Raw genomic sequence first — 20,949 nt, forward strand, 5'->3', positions numbered from 1 at the left:
CCATTACGGGGAACGCGTTTTAGCAGCCGAGAGGAAGTAATGGAAAAATCGCAGGAAGCACTGATGGACATACCGAAAACCGAATATAAAAAATGTTTCGAGGATTGGATCAAGCGCTGGCATAAGTGTGTTGCAGTCGATGGGGATTACTTTGAAGGGGACAATATAGATTTAGATGAATAAACTTGTATTTTTAATTTTCTGAATAAATTCCGGGAAATTTTTGATCAAGGTAGTATTGCTATGCAGAAACTAAAATGTATTTTACATGCATTAGGAGGAAAAAATTTAATGCAATGATGACATACTTGGAAAATACTATGGAATATGCATGTTCCATCATAAGGTCTAGTTCACTATTCATAAAATTAAATGCATCAATAATACGTTTTAATATTCCAAGTGCAATAAAAGCTATCTGGAATAAAAGTATTGATTTTGAAAGAAGTAAAGTTAACCATTCACATTTCAACTGTGTCCATTTTATGAAATTTTGTTGATTTAAAATTCAATGTTGTTACTTTTCCAATGTAATAAACCCTAATCTGTTCCTCAAGCTGACGTTCATAAGGTCAAAAAGATATCTGATGAGTGAGAGAAAATAAGTTGTGGCATCTTTCAGAATTATCATTTTCTTACATAACTATGTTAACTTTGAAGGCAGGCTTATTTTGTTTACTAAGATTTATACTTTGCTTGCTAAGCCTATTTATTTGCCTGGATAATTGATGATGATATTATATATTTATTTCAGTTTGACATCATGTTGTCTGAGGATGGAAGTGGAAGAGGTGCAGCTTTAGTGGCAGCCGTAGCGTGCCGATTGGAACGGTGAAGATACTGGCTTCACCAATTAAGACTTAACTCCCAAAAATACCCATTTCCAAAGGTGTATCTTGATATGCCTCTGTTAGCAAGCGATTGTCAAATCTTAATAATGCAACATGAACGAATTGTTGTACATAACACAAAATAAGCATCACCATTGGATTCCATTAGCTGCATTTTAAGGAAAATCTAGTGTAGAACATAATCTATTGTTTGTTTGTTTTTGATGCATTCATTGCTATATGTAGCAACATTGTGGCTTGGACTGAAAAATAGTAGCAGAGTCACAAGATATTTTTAGAACTATGACAAATGAAAGCCAGAATATATGCTTTATTATGTACTTGAATGAGATCTCAGAGAAATTTAATCTCAAACCAACGAATGAAGGAAGAAATGAAGAAAGCAATGTTGCATTTCAGAGGCATAAGTACATAATGTTGAGTCCAACAATATGGTGATGAGTGAGCATGAAAAGTTAATAACAGAAGCTGCAAGTGAAATGTGGATCTGTAAATTATCCATAATGGTGAATGCATGTAGTTGAATGTAGGTATGCATGCATGTGTGCGTGGCTGCGTGTGTGAGGTATGAAAATGAGTTTATAAAGCAATTCTCAAATTACAAGTCAAAAGAACTTTTCTAAGTTATAAAATCAGGGAAACACCGAAACCGTGCACAAATTCTCATTATTTCTATGACTGTTGTCTTAAATTTATATTTAACATGCAATTAGTTTTAGAAGCATTTGTACAGAATTGAGGACATATTAACTACTGGTGCTTAAATCGTATTTCATAGGTGGTGGATGTAAAATTTTGTTGAAAATAGACTACCTGTGATAAATTTATTAAACTTTGGTTTGATGATGTAAATGTTTTTATTAAAGTAAACTATTTATTCATCATCATTACTCACTGAAGTTGTATGTTGGATTATGGCAATCATGAATTTTTGGCATCTTGTTAAACTTTTTAAATTTATTCCTTTATTTGTAGACATTTTCAGTGAATGATATTTTAGCTGTTTGTATGTACAAAAGCTGTTTTTATAATAAATTGTTTCAATATGCAATGAAATGGAAATGTTTGATGACAATGATCCATGTAAGTATGGGGAAAAATATTTGATGCTAATAATTGAGAATGGCTCATCAAGTAATAAAAAAAAGTGCAGATGTGTAAATAATTATGTATGAAATGTTAGTATTGTTTTGCTTGGTGGAAACACCACAGTTGAAGGATGCGCTGGTTAAAATAAAATTTTCAAATGTGATTTTATTACAAGCTTTGAGAAATTTATTTTTTATTATCCTATTATAAAACACAAGGATTTTGCTCACAAAGTATCATGTATAAAGTACATCAGACATGTGAATTTAACTGCATCAAATCATAAATGGACTTAAAAATATTAACATTCGAGGTTGATGTGCTCATGACTAGTAACAGTATTTGAAGCATAGTAAATGATTCCTAAAAATTAGACAAACCCTGAATTTTGCCATATTTATGATATAAATTTGATACAATCAGGTCATTTTTTATTCAAGGCAGGTAATGCAGAAATAAAAACTAGAATAGAAAAAAATTCAAAGTAAAATATTTGTCTTGACTTGTTAAGTCAATGGTAATTTAAAAGATTTTTTCATTCTGACACTGATTGTACGAACTTTGAGCACGTCTGTATTTGTCACCATACTTTCTGGTTTGGAAGCTCCAGATATTAAATCCTCAACTCACAATCTTATGTACCTTCTTCTAACTATCAAATGCAATGCAACAGGCTCTCTTCTATGGCTACAACCTTCTATACTATTAACTCTGGCTTCTGTTGAATGGCTGTAGCTCCAACAAATGCTGAAAGAAAGAAGGGATTATTTTTAAAACTTAACCTGGAGAACATTGTAGCATCCACATATTCATCACACAAAATACCCTCTGTTGAAATAAAATTAATTTTCAAGGGAAATGGCAACAGCAATTCTATATTTACACACTGAGTAGTAGTAGTTTTGAGGGGAGGCGACCGACAGCTAAGGTCATTTGCGCCATAGGGGAAGGACAGGAAAGGATGAAGGGTGGAGAGAAACCCGGCGTCGGCATTAGCCTACTCTTTACGAAAGGCGCCAAGGGGTCCGCGGCTTAACGTCCCATCCGACGGACGGCGTACTCACTCAAAGTGCCCTCCACAAAGCACCTCAAGTAGGGATCGAGATCCCTTTGAAAAATATTCAACACCGCCGGGATTTGAACCCGCGCCCTCAGGGTGGGAAGCCAGTACGTTAGCCCCCGCACCATCTCGATCCCCATTTACACACTGATAATTATATTCTCGCTACCTAACATTTGAGGTTTTAAAACTAAAACAATTATTGGAGACATGTGATCTAATACTATTGATCGGGGAAATTTGGCAAGAAAAATAATTTGAATAAATCTAGGTAGAAATGCATATAATTTTATGAATCAAAAAGACAAAATGATCTACCAATGATGAATTTCTACAATTTGTAGGATGTCAACAAAATACACAAAAATTTTGAAGGGTTATTACAAATTTGTAGACTTACTAGTTCCTGACTTGACTGAAAAAATTAAATTCTGAAGAATGACCAAATTAAAGTTTTGGATTATTTTCATGCAACCTTTCATCCAATGTTTTAATTGCATAATGATAACAAACAATTTTATAGCTAGTTTGCTACATTTGTAAGACATAATTCAATTTTAATTGAATTTAATTTTAAATTTCCTCCGTAAAAAAAAGGTTTTGCTTAGAACATAAGTATTGCACATAGTTATTTCACTCTTGTATACTATAACTTTTCCATTAAAATGCTCACTTGGTTGCATCTATTGATCATCATTGATTTTTAACAAGATATCATGGTACATTACATTAATATATAGATAACCATACATGGGAAAACCTGAAGATATACTTAATTTACCATTACGTAGTTTCATTATACATTAAGACAGCCTCATCTATATGATTTACTTTCACGTTGCATAAATACATTTGACCACCTAACACAAAATCATCCCTCTTCCAGTAGCTCCTGAATTTTCTGTAATATGCAGTCCTTTTCTGGAATGTTGGAGAACACCTTTTGTGCAGGACAAACTTTTACCAGTTTACCAGCCATGTATACCCTAATGCAGAGATGGCAAACCTTTTGGCATTTGGCAGTGAATTCTTCTCGGGATTTCATCCGGGTAATCTCCTCCATCTCCATCGCTGCCGACGTTTCGATGAAATCCTTTTCCATCGTCATCAGGGCCGATGATGTCAGTCTGAAGGTGCCGGTTTATATATCCTCGGTGGTCATGTTGGGTCCCTTCTGATTGGCGGAGGCCGAGCACGTTTTCCCGCCTTTTTCAGGATTGGATCCCATGTCCTGCTTAGGTCATGTTGGGTCCCTTCTGATTGGCGGAGGCCGAGCACGTTTTCCCGCCATTTTCAGGATCGGGTTCCATGTCCTGCTTAGGCTGAAACCCTCGTCTCTGTTAAAGTTATTCTTAGAGAGTCGTATTTCAATTGCCTCCTTGGTGAGGCGGTCCCAGTAGCCTTTGGAATGGTGGAGCATTTTGGTTTCTTCCCAGCGTATCGCGTGGTCGCAATCAATGGCATGCTCCGCAACCGCCGATTTTGATGGTTGGTAGAGTCGGAGATGACGCTTATGTTCTTTAATTCGGGTCTCAATCGTTCTTCCCGTCTCACCGATGTATTCTTCGGCTTCGACTCATACCGACTTATACCTGAACGCGAAAAGTCACCACCATCCAGCACAACGGTCGGCGGTTCTTTCATCCTTGCTGCATAGAGCCAAAGTCATTTCCGACCAGCAGAGCCTTCCTGCAGAACTCGGACATCTGAAGAAGACATTCCGGGAAAATGGTTTCAGTCCGCGAGAAATCTCCATGGCCCTGAAAAGGGCCTTCGGAGAAAAAAGGGAGAGACGTGAAGAAGAGCGGAAACCGTTGGCCAACGCATTCCTGCCGTACACCTCTACGGTATCTGGCAAGATTTCGCGCATTTTGCGCAATCATAACATACGGACAGTGCACCTACCACCCAAAAAACTAAGACAAGTCTTAGTTCGCGCCAAAGACCCCGCCGGACTGAAATTGCCTGGTGTCTACAGCATACCATGCGAGTGTGGCGAAGAATACATCGGTGAGACGGGAAGAACGATTGAGACCCGAATTAAAGAACATAAGCGTCATCTCCGACTCTACCAACCATCAAAATCGGCGGTTGCGGAGCATGCCATTGATTGCGACCACGCGATACGCTGGGAAGAAACCAAAATGCTCCACCATTCCAAAGGCTACTGGGACCGCCTCACCAAGGAGGCAATTGAAATACGACTCTCTAAGAATAACTTTAACAGAGACGAGGGTTTCAGCCTAAGCAGGACATGGAACCCGATCCTGAAAATGGCGGGAAAACGTGCTCGGCCTCCGCCAATCAGAAGGGACCCAACATGACCTAAGCAGGACATGGGACCCAATCCTGAAAAAGGCGGGAAAACGTGCTCGGCCTCCGCCAATCAGAAGGGACCCAACATGACCACCGAGGATATATAAACCGGCACCTTCAGACTGACATCATCGGCCCTGATGACGATGGAAAAGGATTTCATCGAAACGTCGGCAGCGATGGAGATGGAGGAGATTACCCGGATGAAATCCCGAGAAGAATTCACTGCCATCATCCGCCGGGAGAAATTGAAGTCCTACACAACCAGCCTCTACGGGGAGGAAATATACCGCAGCACTCAGGAACTGGCTGCAAAACGGAGGGAGAAGGCGACACTAATTTGCAGTCTCGCCTTTCTCTTGAGATGCCGGGATGAAGGAGTAATTCCAACCTTCGCCAAGCTTAAATCCTCGGTGAAGACACCAAAAGCAGAACGTATCCTTGAGCGGGCTAGCAAAGCCTTAGTCCGTGAAAGGATTCATGAGAAGAGGAGACTACTGGACGCCAACGCCAAACACGGGAGAAATCTTCACCTGCGGCTTACCACTCTACTCTCACCTTTCGATTGGGAATTCATTGACCGAATCACAATGGCCATGGCAGAATCACTTCTGACGCAGGAAACGAAGAAATTGGACAAGAAATTTGACCATCTACAAGGACGACGACCACAGGCACCAGCAATCGACCAAAACCGAGTGGTAGTTAACCTAACTGACGCTGAGATTGACGACGCCACCAGAGCAGTTCTCTCCAAAGGATTAAACTTTGCACCAGCGCCGCAGACGATTCCCATCAAAGACATTATTGGAGGGATAGAACAAGCGGTGAGGAACGTGTCTCAGGACGTGGCAGAGGAAGTAAGGGCCGAAGTCTCCACGTTCCTCAAGAGGGCCAAACCACCGAAGGCTAATCTTAAGCAAAGTGAACTCTCTGCCCTCCGGAGACTATCAAGGAACAAAGACATCACCATCCTGCCGGCAGACAAGGGAAACGCCACCGTAATTTTGAAAACAGAAGACTATCGGCGGAAGATTTTAGACCTTCTAGACGATGCGGCATAACGGAAGCTGTCCCGGGACCCCACGGAATCCATTACGAAGCGGACTGTTGAACTCATCAAAAAATCCAATATCCCTACGGAGATCTCACGGAACCTGCGGCCACAGGCACCAGCTCCACCACGAATGTATGGTCTACCAAAGATCCATAAAACTGGAATCCCGCTACGACCGATCGTCAGCGCCATCGGCTCACCAACATATAATCTCGCCAAATATCTAACAGGCGTTTTAGCGCCGCACGTCGGGAACTGTAGCCATCATGTGAAAAACTCCGCGGACTTCATCAACACTCTTCGGGGAATCCACCTAAATCCATCGGACATCATGATCAGCCTGGACGTAGTATCATTATTCACCAGAGTGCCACTCCAGGAAACTCTTTCTCTCCTAGAGAAGAAGTTCGACGCCGACACAGTGAAGCTTTTTCACCACGCCCTTACGTCGACTTACTTCACCTTTGACAACAGCTACTATGAGCAGAAGGACGGAGTGGCCATGGGGTCCCCACTGTCACCGGCCATTGCCAATTTCTTCATGGAAGAATTTGAGGAACATGCGCTCCAATCAGCCCCCTACCGGCCAAAACATTTTTATCGGTACGTGGATGATACTTTTGTTATCTGGCCACATGGAGTTGACACCCTGAAGCCGTTCTTGGACCACATGAACAGCCGACACCCAAGCATCCAATTCACTATGGAATCGGAGGAAGAAGGAAAATTGCCATTCCTCGACATACTCATCCAAAGGAAAGAAGACGGGAGTCTGAGCCATAAGGTATACAGGAAGCCGACTCATACCGACTTATACCTGAACGCGAAAAGTCACCACCATCCAGCACAACGGTCGGCGGTTCTTTCATCCTTGCTGCATAGAGCCAAAGTCATTTCCGACCAGCAGAGCCTTCCTGCAGAACTCGGACATCTGAAGAAGACATTCCGGGAAAATGGTTTCAGTCCGCGAGAAATCTCCATGGCCCTGAAAAGGGCCTTCGGAGAAAAAAGGGAGAGACGTGAAGAAGAGCGGAAACCGTTGGCCAACGCATTCCTGCCGTACACCTCTACGGTATCTGGCAAGATTTCGCGCATTTTGCGCAATCATAACATACGGACAGTGCACCTACCACCCAAAAAACTAAGACAAGTCTTAGTTCGCGCCAAAGACCCCGCCGGACTGAAATTGCCTGGTGCCTACAGCATACCATGCGAGTGTGGCGAAGAATACATCGGTGAGACGGGAAGAACGATTGAGACCCGAATTAAAGAACATAAGCGTCATCTCCGACTCTACCAACCATCAAAATCGGCGGTTGCGGAGCATGCCATTGATTGCGACCACGCGATACGCTGGGAAGAAACCAAAATGCTCCACCATTCCAAAGGCTACTGGGACCGCCTCACCAAGGAGGCAATTGAAATACGACTCTCTAAGAATAACTTTAACAGAGACGAGGGTTTCAGCCTAAGCAGGACATGGAACCCGATCCTGAAAATGGCGGGAAAACGTGCTCGGCCTCCGCCAATCAGAAGGGACCCAACATGACCTAAGCAGGACATGGGACCCAATCCTGAAAAAGGCGGGAAAACGTGCTCGGCCTCCGCCAATCAGAAGGGACCCAACATGACCACCGAGGATATATAAACCGGCACCTTCAGACTGACATCATCGGCCCTGATGACGATGGAAAAGGATTTCATCGAAACGTCGGCAGCGATGGAGATGGAGGAGATTACCCGGATGAAATCCCGAGAAGAATTCACTGCCATCATCCGCCGGGAGAAATTGAAGTCCTTTTGGCATTTGCGTGCCAACGTTTATGTTCATTACAAGAATATACCCATGACTTGTGAGCCAACTCATGGAGGGATCACTGGGTGAATTGCCCATAGCACCCTCCCAGCTCTGCCACTTTGGGCATGCATGCCATAGGCCACCCCTGCTTTAATGACTCCTCTTTTTAGAGGTGGTTAATGTTATGGCAATGGGCTTAAAAGACAACCTTGATGGTGAAATGGATTCCACATGTTCCTAAGATCCATACAGCTGTGCTAGCAGTAGCAATAATAATTTATCCTGGAAGGGTCATCAGTGCCAGATAGGCTGAAAGGTATAAGCCAGATAAAAGGCCTGCACAGAATCTGTTCCTCAGTGAGGCAGTTTCAAAGATATCTGACCTCAGAAGGGTGGCTATTTCAGTTGTGTCATGGTAAAAACACTAATGCAGAAGGAAATAGGAAAAGCATCTCATTTACTCTGAAAAAATGTAAAGAAATACAAAAATGAGTCATAGCAACTATGGGTCTTGGCCCACAGAACTAAGAGTTGTGCCCAACAGTGAAGGAAGCAAAGGCCTCCATGATCGTCATTCACATATTCACATGGAATTCTGGCAAAGCTGACAGCAGTGACTGACAGGGTGGCAGCAGTAACAGAGACATAAAAGAAATGGCACAGTGAATACATGGACTTGGAATTTTAGGACAATGTTAAGGAAGGGGAAGTTGGCAGACGTAAAATGAGAAATGTGGAAAGGTAATACAGCCATTTTATGCCACTGCAAAGTGAGATGAAAAGATACTGGGCATTATTTAAGGTATATTTACACAACATTATACAGTTCAGGCGTGGAGTGCCATCTGGGATAACTATAACACTGAATAGGAAACTAGGAAGGAGGGTGGTGAACATGGGACAGTTAAACGACAGAATATTAATGGTAGAAATAAGAGCAAACCTGGCCATGCTAGTGGTAATTCAGGCGCACATGTCAACAAACAGTCATAGGGAAGAAGTAGATAAGTGTATAGGATCATTAAATGAAATAATTCCATATGTACATGGAAGAAAACATTTGATAGATATGAGGAATTGGAATGTGGCAGTAGGGGAAGAGAGAGATGGGACAGAGATCGAAGAGTACAATTTGAGAGAAAAGAATGACTATTGGGAGAATCCATGGACCATCAGGTTGCAGATGTTGGGTTGAGCTCTAGATACAGAGGTTAGCTGTGAATAAAGCCAGTTTTATCAAAGAATAAGCAACTGTGGATAATTAGCAGTGGCGCAATGGTGAAGAATGTAGAAGACCATACCTGGTTAAGATGGCCTAAAAATTCTATGAAAGGCTATAAGGGTGTCAAGACTGTGCGAGTGGCTGCAGCCAAAAAATAGGCCAACAATACCTAGAGCAGGGAACGGACACCTTCCTCCCCATGAGTGAAAATCACATTGGTCAGTAAATTGACAATCACTTCACTACAGGTGAGATGAAAATTACTTTCATGACTGCAACACTATGATGTAGAAGGAAATAGGAAACCACCACATTACCATATTGAGGAATAGCAGCTCACAAATTTACTCTTTTTAAAAAATTTAACAAGAGCGATGGGACCCTATCAATAAAACATTCCGGAAATATACTAGTCCCCCATTCTGATCTATGGGCAGGGACTACTTGAGAGAGTACCTCAGTTGAATATGTTAATCAATGAAGAACTGGAGGAACAGTGTCACTCCAGGTATGTGGGAGATTAGAGAATATAATGGTAGGGATACAAAGAATGGAGGTAGACATCTTACATAAAATGTGAAATAGCCAAAAGAAGGAAACTTTTGGAGCAACAGCTAAAGGATCATTTACACAGGCTCCATAAATAGAAACGTAGATGGGGCATAATACTGTAGAAGAGTGCTGCAATGAGAGTAAAGAACTAACTAAAATACAATGACAAGAGCATTATGGTAAAGTTAATAAACCAACAGGTATAGTGAATAACTGATTGAAGCACTTTTCCACTAGATAAAATTTTTTTATATTTACGACCGGGTTTCGATGTATTACATCATCATCAGGTCAGGATGTAATACATCGAAAACCGGTCGTAAATATAAAAAAAATTTAATCAAGTGGAAAAGTGCTTCAATCAGTTATTTATTATGTTCGACTTCCACCACATCACGCCTGAAGCTACTCAATTTAACAGGTATAGTATTGGTAAAAGTTTACACGCTGAAAACAGATGGTGATTAAAATAGAGAGGAAGTTTTAGATGATGTTGCCAAAGTGTTAAAAATAATGAGAAAATAAAATCTATTTATATAGTGAGATTGGAATGCAACCAAGGCCAAGAAGGAAGATATGGACCACTTAAGTGAAATAAAAGGGGAGAAATATTTTACAGGAACTTGATTTTCCTAGAAAACTACAGATGGCATTTAGGGAAGATAGGCAGATTAGGGAAAACTTTTCATCCTGATGTCTGAATACCCTATATGTCTGAATACCCACCTTCTGATGGATTACTCTGGTTTGATTGGTTGATACTGATGTGGTGTTTCTAGCATTCTAAAATATCCATCATTATTTTCAATGACCCACCTATCATGAATGGAACAAATATGCTCAGCAGATTTTTGCCTTCCCATAACAACTTCTACTAAGCCAGCACACTATGCCATCAGAAAGAGTTTATTATGCACAGAGCTTCGAGAATCTTAAAAGAAGTTTCAAGATTTTTTTGATTCAGCCAAAAAAAAGTGACATTTTTAACTAAATGTGGTTTTATGGACATGCATAACACTGTGAACTACAGATGTATGAAGGGGTACCCAAAAATAGCTCGAATTATTTTTTTTAAAGCTATGTATTTAATTTTTTTTATAAAAGAACCTTGTCACCTTCAAAATACTTTCTATTACACTTAATAAATTTGTCTTATCTGCTATTCCATTACTGAACACACTTTTTAAACTCATCTGTTTTGATGCCCAACAGCTTCTTTACCACTTCCATGTCATCAAAACAGTGTCCTTTCATGTCCCTCTTCATTTGAAGAAACAAGAAGAAATCGCACCAAGTGGGGTCAAGTGAGTAAGGGATGTGGGCCAAGGGAGTCATTGTTTTTGGCTAAAAACTGGTACACTGAAATGTCTGCATGAGCCGTGCATTGTCATTGTCATGTCATTGATGGAAAAACCAGTCCTTTGTCTCCCATAAATCGGGTCTTTTTTGCAGCACACTGTTATGGAATCTTTTTAAAGCCTCCAAATAGGAAGCCTGATTAACAGTCTGACATGGTGAGACAAATTCAGAATGCTAAAACTATCCCTTTCACGTTGATAAAACAAATGAGCATCGTCAAGAGGTTTCATTTTACTTGTTGAGCTTTTTCGGGCAGACAAAAATTAAGTTTTCCACTGGCTTGATTTTTGTTAAGGGAGATCCTGAACAAGGTATGTTATCACGCGAATTACCACCTTCTTTTAAATGAGAAAACCATTGGTACACTTGAGTTTTTCCCATAGCAAAATCCTTGTATGTTGTTTTTAACATTGCAACAGTTTCTGTGGCATTTTTCCCAAGCAGAAAGGAAAATTTCACACCAGCGTGCTGTTCACTTCAATCTGCCATGATGAAAAATGAGGAACAAGCGAAACTGCTTCTACAAAATGACTTGTTGTGACTGAACACACCCTTCCCAGATGACAACAATACCTATGCAGAACTCAAAATGATAGACACTATGCTCACATAGTGGAAGAAATATGAACTATGTGAGCTACACCAACCGCATTACTATTCCGGTTATTTTTGGGTACCCACTTGTATAGGCCTTCCACTTCAAAAACATAATTTATTTCTTTCATCAATGCATCATTCTTGGACCACAGCTTCTAACCTTGTGCTTTCTCACTCCCCCTTCTCTAAGCATCAGAGGCACACTTTGAATACTGCTCATTGTGTTTATCAAGAAAGGAAAAAATGACGAAGCCATGCACCTACAGAGACATGGTGCAGATAAATAAATAAATACACACCATGATAAAAATAATTTTTAATACTATTACCAATGCCCTTTAGACCATCAATTAACTTCTTGAGAATTCACGAGGAAATCTAGAAGGCCATATTTTCTGTACATGAGATTTAGTTCTGGCATGTTCAGCAATGGTGGTCACAATTATTATTATTAAATATTATTATGTAAGCTACCCATCCACGTACCCTCAACAAGTGATGCCGCAGAGCCAGGCTCTCCCCTTCGAATTTCTGAATGGATTTTTCCTGGTTGCGAAGCCTCCCGCAGTGTTATCAGAAAATCAGGTAGGGCTGAAAAGAAATTAAAATTGAAGTCAACTTCCCACAAACAACTTTTTCCAGATAAAAATGCAAACTACTTTAACTTCAATTGAATTTATTTGATAAATAAACAAATTTATATTTCACAATATGATGCACTCCATTGTGCATTTACTTATATGGCCCTCTCTGATCTATGACCCATACACCTCTGATTATTCAAGAATTTCTCTCGTGTTTCCCACCGGGTCAGGTTGGAGTACACTGATGTTTCGATAGCTGACTCTACCGTTGTCTTCAGGGTGAAGTCGAAGTGAAGTCACTTCACCCTGAAGACAATGGCAGAGTCAGCTATCGAAACATCGGTGTACTGCAACCTGACCCGGTGGGCAACCTGAGAGAACTTCTTGAATACCATACGCTGGGAAAACCTGAAATCTTTCACCTCTGATTATGACTCTTACACTGTAGTCCCTACTTTTCTTTCATAATACTTTCTTTACAAGAATGGCCTGAAGACTGAATGAACTTATTGAATGGCGCACCAAATGGAAAAATGAGCATGCTGTGCCTATCGCGTATGCCTCGCAGCATTTAGTGTGAATTCCCTGGAAATGGCCATTATCTGCTGACGGGGAAGAATGGCCAGGCCTGGAATTTTGACCAACCAACACTGCAATATCTAAAAAATACTTAAACCTATACTTTAATTCTTAAACCCCATATATTTGGTTAGCTTACTAAAATGCCTCAGTAAAGTATTTACCACATTGGTAGCAAAACTCAACGTAGACACACAGTAATTCAAGATTATTTACAGTCACCCAGTCACTCAACATAAAATTTTGCCATTTGTTTTTGTAGACGGTGACACAAATTTGATAGACAGCTTGTGCAAATTTTCACTACAGTGGGTAAGAAGTCTATTGATTATAGCAGAACAAGAAAAATGTCAGTTTGTTGTCAAAATCTGACCGGCACACACAATATCCACAACATACTCCTTAATTATGAATGAAAAAGACATTTTTTTGGGAGAAGAGCCACAGAGAGAGAGAGAGTATCAGAATAGCTCTCCCAACTTTTACTTTGGCCCCAGGAGAGAAAACAGCCTTATAAGACAATGCCAGGATACAATTTTGCCAGACGCAGCCCAAACATGGATACAGTAATTACCAAACTATATTGAAATTAAATTGCCATATCAATGTAGGCCTTTCAAAATGGGTTCACAATTCAGTGATATGATATAGAAAATGCCTTAAAACATTAGGAACAAAAAATTTGATTAAATTTTTAATGAAAATATGGGTGACATTATGGGTGTGTATTATAATAATTTCAAGTATATGTGCCTCAGGAGTAGAGTGAGTTTTCCAGCATGCAACTATGTAGGAACCTAATATACAGTACGGAGTCATGCCTAATCGGTGAAAATTCAATCATTCCAAGGCTTTCACTATGTAAAATTTGAGATTTTAAGCAGCTGCCTAAAAAAGCATCTCCCCACCTCTTAGCAGCGAAGACATCACTGGTCCTGAGTGCATACAAAGAAACAATGCAAACATATTTGAATGCAGTAGCTGATAAGCTTTTATGAGGGAGCATACATTTCTAATGGAGAAGTTTTAATTCCTTCATACTTTTTATCTAGCAGTTATAACATAGCCATAATGAGAAACTTATACTTATGGGTGTCTCGCCACGAGTCCATCAGCTGCAGTGCCTCCAAGGTATTACATGGATTTAAAAATGGTGGATGCTTATTACTAATTGGTTTGAGTCCATGCCTCCCTAAGAAATCTTCTGATAATAGGAAAACTTTAAGAAAATCCCACATAATAAATTCAATACCAAACTAAAGATTATTGTACTACACTCACGTATGCACCAACTTAATTTCTGTCTTGTGTTCATGTTTCTGCATCCCTTGTCTCTCCCCTTTCCTAACTTGCTTACCCATGTTTGTGTGTATTTTGGTCACAGCTCAGAGCTATGAGCAGGTGCAATGCTCCCCTTCAAATCGGAGAATAAGACAGACTCTCTCTGGTACATCTTGTCACAACTTACAATAATGCGGATAAAATATTTTTCCTTCCCTGATTTGTACAAACCCAAAATACCTTCCCACACATTTTGACATACATATATAGAACAGCTGTGCAACTCCCATGCAAAATATTATGAGGATAACATTTCAAATGATTATTTATTTTTTCCCTTTGACTCACATTCAACCCTAATATTCATGAAAATTTAGAATCCACCTAAGATCTGAATATTTTTGATGCATTAAAATTCTGTTTAGTAAAAATATAAATATACATGGCAATAATATCAAGATGCATTTCATAACAATACATAAATTTGAATACCTGACATGGCTACCCAACCAGCAACATATGAAGGCATAGGCAATCCTGGGTCATCACAGTATGTAAGCACAAACTCAATACCTGGCTGAAATGGTAAATGATATAACAATCAGAAGGAATCTAAATAAAATATACACTAGGTCTTCACATTTACAACAGAATACTAACCTCTGTGAAGTCTTTTTGAGGCTTGATGACCATACAGGACCAATATTCACTTACTCGCTGAGCACCAGGTTTTGGAGGAACTGATGGGTGTTCGACATTTTTATTAACAATTACCATTAACTTCTTTTGTCGATCAACTTCAAACCGACGATTAAATACATAATCTCTGTTTGCAAACATATGCTGCATAAAAACAATAATAATGCATAAATACATTCAGCTGTGATAAAGGCAGTTATTTTGTATTAGTAAAAGCCAACATTTAAAATTGAAAGTAACTATGCTCTCACTATTTTGATACCCTCTTTAAGTTCATGAGAGATGCATATTGCAAACTCAAATAAATACCATACTTCCCATGGATAAATTAAAATAATTCAGTGTGAATGCAAGAAAAAGACAAACATATTATAATAATATCCATAAAGTGTGTGCATCCCTCTGAATATTCAATGATATCTGGAAATTTGAACAGCCATTGAGGGTTTATAAAATGAAATATTTGTAAAATTTTGGGAGAACATAGTATAATAAATAATATTATATTATTATAAGATTGACATTTACTAATATCTTAATTTTTACTGATATTTTTCATTCTAAAAATTTGGTATGCTTTATTTTGATGCATTCTTTTATTACCTATATGCTTTCACAATTTCTCAATAATGCATTTCAGCCATTGTACTGCTGCCTATATCAAATACTACAATTAACTGAATTATTCTTTCAATAATTTATGTTTTTATTGGCCATTTGCCTTGAACTTGTAATAATGAATCGATGCAACTTTCAGAGTTATTTTAACAGGCAAAATTGCCATCAAGCCAGAAAATAAATATAAAATTAATCAAAGCATGTGAGTTTTCAAATAATGGATATCTTTTTACAACCATAAGAAATTGCAGTCTATAGTGGTTCTACAGTTGATAAAAATTACATCAACTTACAGGCCATTTAACTTCCCAATATATAACATCACTATTTGATTTTGGATCTGAATCAACAACATGGATATCTGCAACAGTTTTGTCCCACTTTCGTCTATAATTGGTGTCAATTTGAACCTGGAGAAAATCTAGTGCAGAAATTTCGTCAAATCTCCCATAAACTGTAATAAAATATAATTAGGATTTAAATATGATTATAAAAATATATGACAACAAATGACACAGTGAACAACTTGCATATTTATAAAAATTAAAGGGTCTTAAACATAAAAGAAGCTAAAATAGAGAGCAGAAAAACAGAAATGCATAGGATGACGTGAAAAATTGTAATCACAGTAAAAACCATCTAAAGGTATTTTATACAATAGGTATTCTATCAGTTAAGATAGGCTTTGGATGGGTACGGCAATCAAATAATCTTGTCTCTCTCCCAACAAAACACAACCCAACATACTTTACTCAACAACAAAATTCCTCTTCATCTGCATATACTTTCCTTCCTCCCTTCATTCCATCGAACATCTCTATCCTATTCCTGCTCATACCTAGTTTGCCGAGCATTCTCCCATCTAAAGCCGTCTTCAATATCAAACTGCCAATTAATATGCTTTGCATCCATTTCTCCTGCCTCCTCATGATTTCTCCCAACACATACACAGTTCTTCAATATATTCCTTCCAATTCTCTTGCATCTTTTCTGGTTCAACTAGCATTTTCCCAGACTTATCCCTAATTGTTAACATAGATTTTCCCTTCTTACTCCTTGATAGTGTTTTAATCTTCCAGTACAGTGCACCAATTTCACCCTTCCTCAGAAAACTTTCCATTACTTTGCACTATGTCTTTCACCAAGCTTCTTTTGCTTCATTTGTTACCCATCTCAATTTATTATTTAACTCTGTACTTCCTTCTATCAAACTCTTTATTTACTTACTTCCATTTCCTTCTCTTGACTATCTTTCTAATCATCTCATCTGTGATCCATGGTTTCCTTGTCCTTTTCCCATTTATATTTCCTATACTTCCTTTTGCTGCTTTTGATGTCCCTTTTTTGATGTGAACCCATTTTTCCTCGATAGATGCAACACCTTTCTCTTGCTCATGATTTTCTCTACAGCCTGCTGGTACTCCTTCCTTGTGATTCCAGTTGATGCTTCTACATTCCATTTCCTAACCTGCCACCCTGCCTCATCTTTAAGAATTGGATATCACACGTTTCAATTACTACATTGTAATCAGAGCCAACATCTGATCCCAGAAAACTGTGAGTATTGATCACACTGTTTCTGAATCTGTGCCTAACCATAATATATGCTATCCATACTAAAAAGAAAGACTCGTACTTTTCCACAGATTTTATTATACGGTACAACGCGTTTCACCGACTTGCAGCATCATCAGGTACAAAACCTGATGATGCCGCAAGTCGGTGAAACGCATTGTACCGTATAATAAAATCTGTGGAAAAGTACGAGTCTTTCTTTTTAGTATGGATATTAAATACTTCCACGAAGTGAAGCCTGAAACAATAGAATATAATATATGCTAACTGATACCTTTCTGAGTCACCTGGTATTTTACATGCATACCTACCCCCTTTATGGTGCCTAAACCAATGATTGGTGATGACTAACCCCTGCCTCTTGCTGAATTCAATTGCTTTCTTCCCACTGTCATCACTTGTACCTTAACAGTAATTCCCCACCTCATCACCATCTCTCTCTTCGCCTACAATTGCATTTCAATCCCCAAGCACAACCAAATGTTTCCCCACAAGAACACACCCTATTATATTCTCTAACTGATCGTGTAGCCCATCTACTTCATCCTCCTTATGATTACTTGGTGGCATGTATACCAACTGTTGCTTGCTCTATGTTGAATATACTTCTTCCTTAACTTTTTATTCAATATAATAGCAACTCCTTACTAGCTCTCTTCCCTGCCGCTGTACATTATTACTATCGCTGAAGTAATCACTGCTATCCTTTCACCTCACTTTGTAAGACCTAAAACTATAAACTCTAATCAATGTTTTCACCTCTCACTTCATATTCTCTAATTTTCCTGCTCTCAACACTGTCTTAGTATTCCAAGTTCCAACCAACTAATTCAATCTTTTTCTGTGCTGCTGCTGTATTTTTTCCTTTGCAAGGATTTTGTGAGATGACAACTGTGTAAACCTTGCCTCTCCCACTGCCTGGCATGACCCACGACTGATTGGACCAAGTCCTGTAATTGCCAGGAATCATTTCCTATGTATTGCCCATCATAGAAATCTTGGGAATAATAATTGAGGTGGTTTCCCATTGCCTTCCTCAATAATGTTTTTAATGTGACACCATCACTCAATGGCCACCCCACTGGGGTCAGCCTCCTAACCAAGGAACAGACGCAGCATGGACTACCTTTCGTCTGGCTCCCAACCTTCAACCTATCTGGCATGGGTGACCCTACCAGGAGCAATTATCATTGCTCCCGCCAGCACAGCTATAGGGGTCATCATAACACACAAGCCCTTCCACCACGTCAAGGCTGTAGTCCACGGGAGGGTTAAAGGTATTACTGCCCAAAATAAATAATTATTAAAAGAATGAAGGGCAGTTATCACCCTCCTGGTTAAAAACTAAGAACAATGACCCTAAAACTTTACCCACATGAATTAATTTGAAAGCGTGGCACAAACCAATGTCCATGCAAATATGTAATAAAGAAACAACTGAGTTTCTATTTTTATGCCCAGAGTTATCCAATTTTTCGCCTTATTTAGACTCTCTGATTTACAGATGGGTAACCTGGCACAAAATTCAATGACATTTTTTTACGATGAATAGAAAACAAAAAGTAATATTACCACCTAAAGAACAATGAAGACTGAAATACTCATGAATAATTGTACAACATTTGAAGGAACTCTGGTAATGCTAGGAGACATTTTGGAAAGGATCCAAAGAATAAATATCATTCACACCTTTGTACAAATAGAGGTCTTGGTGTTTTTCATGCTGCCTCCTCCAAATTAGCATGTCTTGTCTCTCAGCAAAAGGCACCCAATCGCCAACTGTTAATGAGTAAACTCACTTTAAAGCTTAAGCAATACATAGTAAACAAAATCAATCCATCAATTATTAAATTCACTTTTAAACCTTCTAACAGGCTTCTAATGGCTAACAGATCACAATTTTCTTTCACTTATCGTAAACTAACTATATACATATTAGTAATGGGACGCCATTGGAACGTCAATTTTATTATTTAACTTCAATATAATTTCCATTTCAAATTAAATGTTGTCTAAATTCACCACTTTATGAGATTTAAATTTCAAGTAGACTAGCATATCACGGTGAACTGTTTCATTTAATATAGGAAAACATAGGGTCAAGATAACATAGCAAAACTTTATGTAGTCTTCATGATTTTGTGGAATTAAAGAATTCATTAAACGCCATTTTGGCAGAGGATAACAAAAAACAAAATTCATTTCACAGAAAGGCTCACTAACCATCTTTTTCTGCTGCTGGACGAGAACTGTTTTCACATACACAGTATACAACATTCTTAATAGGCCTATCTATTAACAAACGATTTCCACAGTTCGCACATTCTACAGTTGATTTCTTCAATAAGTGTATAAAGTCGATTTCACTCATGTAACTGCAACGAAGATTATATTGTGTTATAACAAGGTAGATTGCTAAATACAATGGAAATATGCACATATTAATCATTTTTACATAATTACGAACCTTGTAATCATTGCATCAGGGATCCTTTCTTTCTCCCAGTTGAAAATAACGACCCCACATGCTGTGAAAACAAGTTCCTTTCCACGGGTTAAAAACTTTTTTCTCATTCTCCTAACTATGTCTTCCAAAGCTTTTTCATCCCAAATTTTATTGTACAAACTGAACACTTGTTGGCCTCTTCTTATTCTATGAGCCACAACACATTCAAATTGCTTTGTGCACAACCTAACTACGTTGACAGATTGATCTTTCAATTTCAACGTGAGACTCGAAAAAGTATTGCTGATTAAGTTCAGTAAGTCTTTTGAGTTATTAACGGTTTTCACTTCCGAAAGCAACTTCACACATACACTTTCGGCAAAGCTAACAATGGATATTCTAAAAGGGGCATTTTTCCTGTCAAATTTTGTGTGAATACAGCGTTTGTCCAACAAAAGGCATTCCGCTGGAATCGATGGTGCACATACACACCTTGATTGCCATTGGTTTCGAAACACTGTCCGAGCCAAACTAATGAAATGCATTTTGAAGGACTCACAGACGGATCAATGAGAGATTCCCACCCTGTAATTACCACTTCTTAAGAGATACTTTCTTTCAAAGTTATCATTTTCCTAGTGCCATCGACACTCAAAGTAACATAGCCGGGGAACAACGTGTATACTCTTCATGTCCCTCTCATACCTCTTCTTTGTTCTTACGAATTTTCACAGTTCTCACAAATTCTCATAGAATATTTTGGTTTTTGTTTTGACGACAAAAGACAATCGTCCATCACATGATTTTTCGCGCTTTCAATGTTGGGGATACTTCAAAAGTGAAAATGTTGTGCAACTATTAGTATTAGTAAGTATGCTTTTAATTAGAAATATAAACATGAACCCCGTGGCATCAGCAATAGTTCGTTATTATAAAGCTACGCGGAATTCAGGATTAAAGGTAAAATTAAGCGACTTTTGGCATTTTTTTAACACTTTCATTTCAACTGTAAGAGGATACTATTCTAGAATCTATTATTTGACGTCCTCCTTATTTACTTACATAAGTAACTTTTCTTAAACGTTATACCTGTTGATAAAATAATAATAGTTTTCTTCTTAACAGACAGTGTATTGTTCAAACACCTTGAGTTATATGTCTGTACGTAGAGATAGATATATCACTGAAGAACACGATCAATCAATCAAGGTGTTTGAGAAGCAGAACGCATACATAGAAGTGTTTGTGCAAACACAACTTATGAAG

General features: G+C 38.6%; 2 protein-coding genes across 4 annotated transcripts in view; one reads left to right on the forward strand and one right to left on the reverse strand.

Moving 5' to 3' along the window:
- Nucleotides 1–2,103, forward strand: part of Hex-A (Hexokinase A) — a 70,497-nt gene extending 68,394 nt beyond the window's left edge. For both annotated transcript variants that reach the window (XM_071592950.1, XM_071592951.1), the window contains exon 9: nt 755–2,103. In XM_071592950.1, the coding sequence (XP_071449051.1) occupies nt 755–835 (81 nt within the window). In that variant the 3' untranslated portion in view covers nt 836–2,103. The remainder of the gene's footprint in view (nt 1–754) is intronic.
- LOC139694410 (stAR-related lipid transfer protein 7, mitochondrial-like) lies at nt 2,101–20,418 on the reverse strand. 2 transcript variants are annotated; one of them, XM_071592947.1, is made up of 9 exons: nt 19,705–20,418; nt 19,461–19,612; nt 18,927–19,016; nt 15,956–16,116; nt 15,006–15,188; nt 14,838–14,922; nt 13,973–13,999; nt 12,388–12,492; nt 2,101–2,687 (listed from the first exon to the last, which is right to left on the reverse strand). In XM_071592947.1, the coding sequence occupies exons 1-9, from the start codon at nt 20,226–20,228 to the stop codon at nt 2,638–2,640; spliced, it is 1,377 nt and encodes a 458-aa protein (XP_071449048.1). In that variant the 5' UTR covers nt 20,229–20,418; the 3' UTR covers nt 2,101–2,637. The 2 variants fall into 2 exon arrangements, with proteins under 2 accessions (XP_071449048.1, XP_071449050.1); XM_071592949.1 differs by lacking the exon at nt 13,973–13,999.
- Between the last annotated feature and the right edge of the window lie 531 nt (nt 20,419–20,949).

Source organism: Hetaerina americana, unplaced genomic scaffold (assembly GCF_022747635.1).
Source record: "Hetaerina americana unplaced genomic scaffold, ioHetAmer1.1.p SCAF_5, whole genome shotgun sequence".
In the NCBI taxonomy this organism is placed as follows: domain Eukaryota; kingdom Metazoa; phylum Arthropoda; class Insecta; order Odonata; family Calopterygidae; genus Hetaerina; species Hetaerina americana.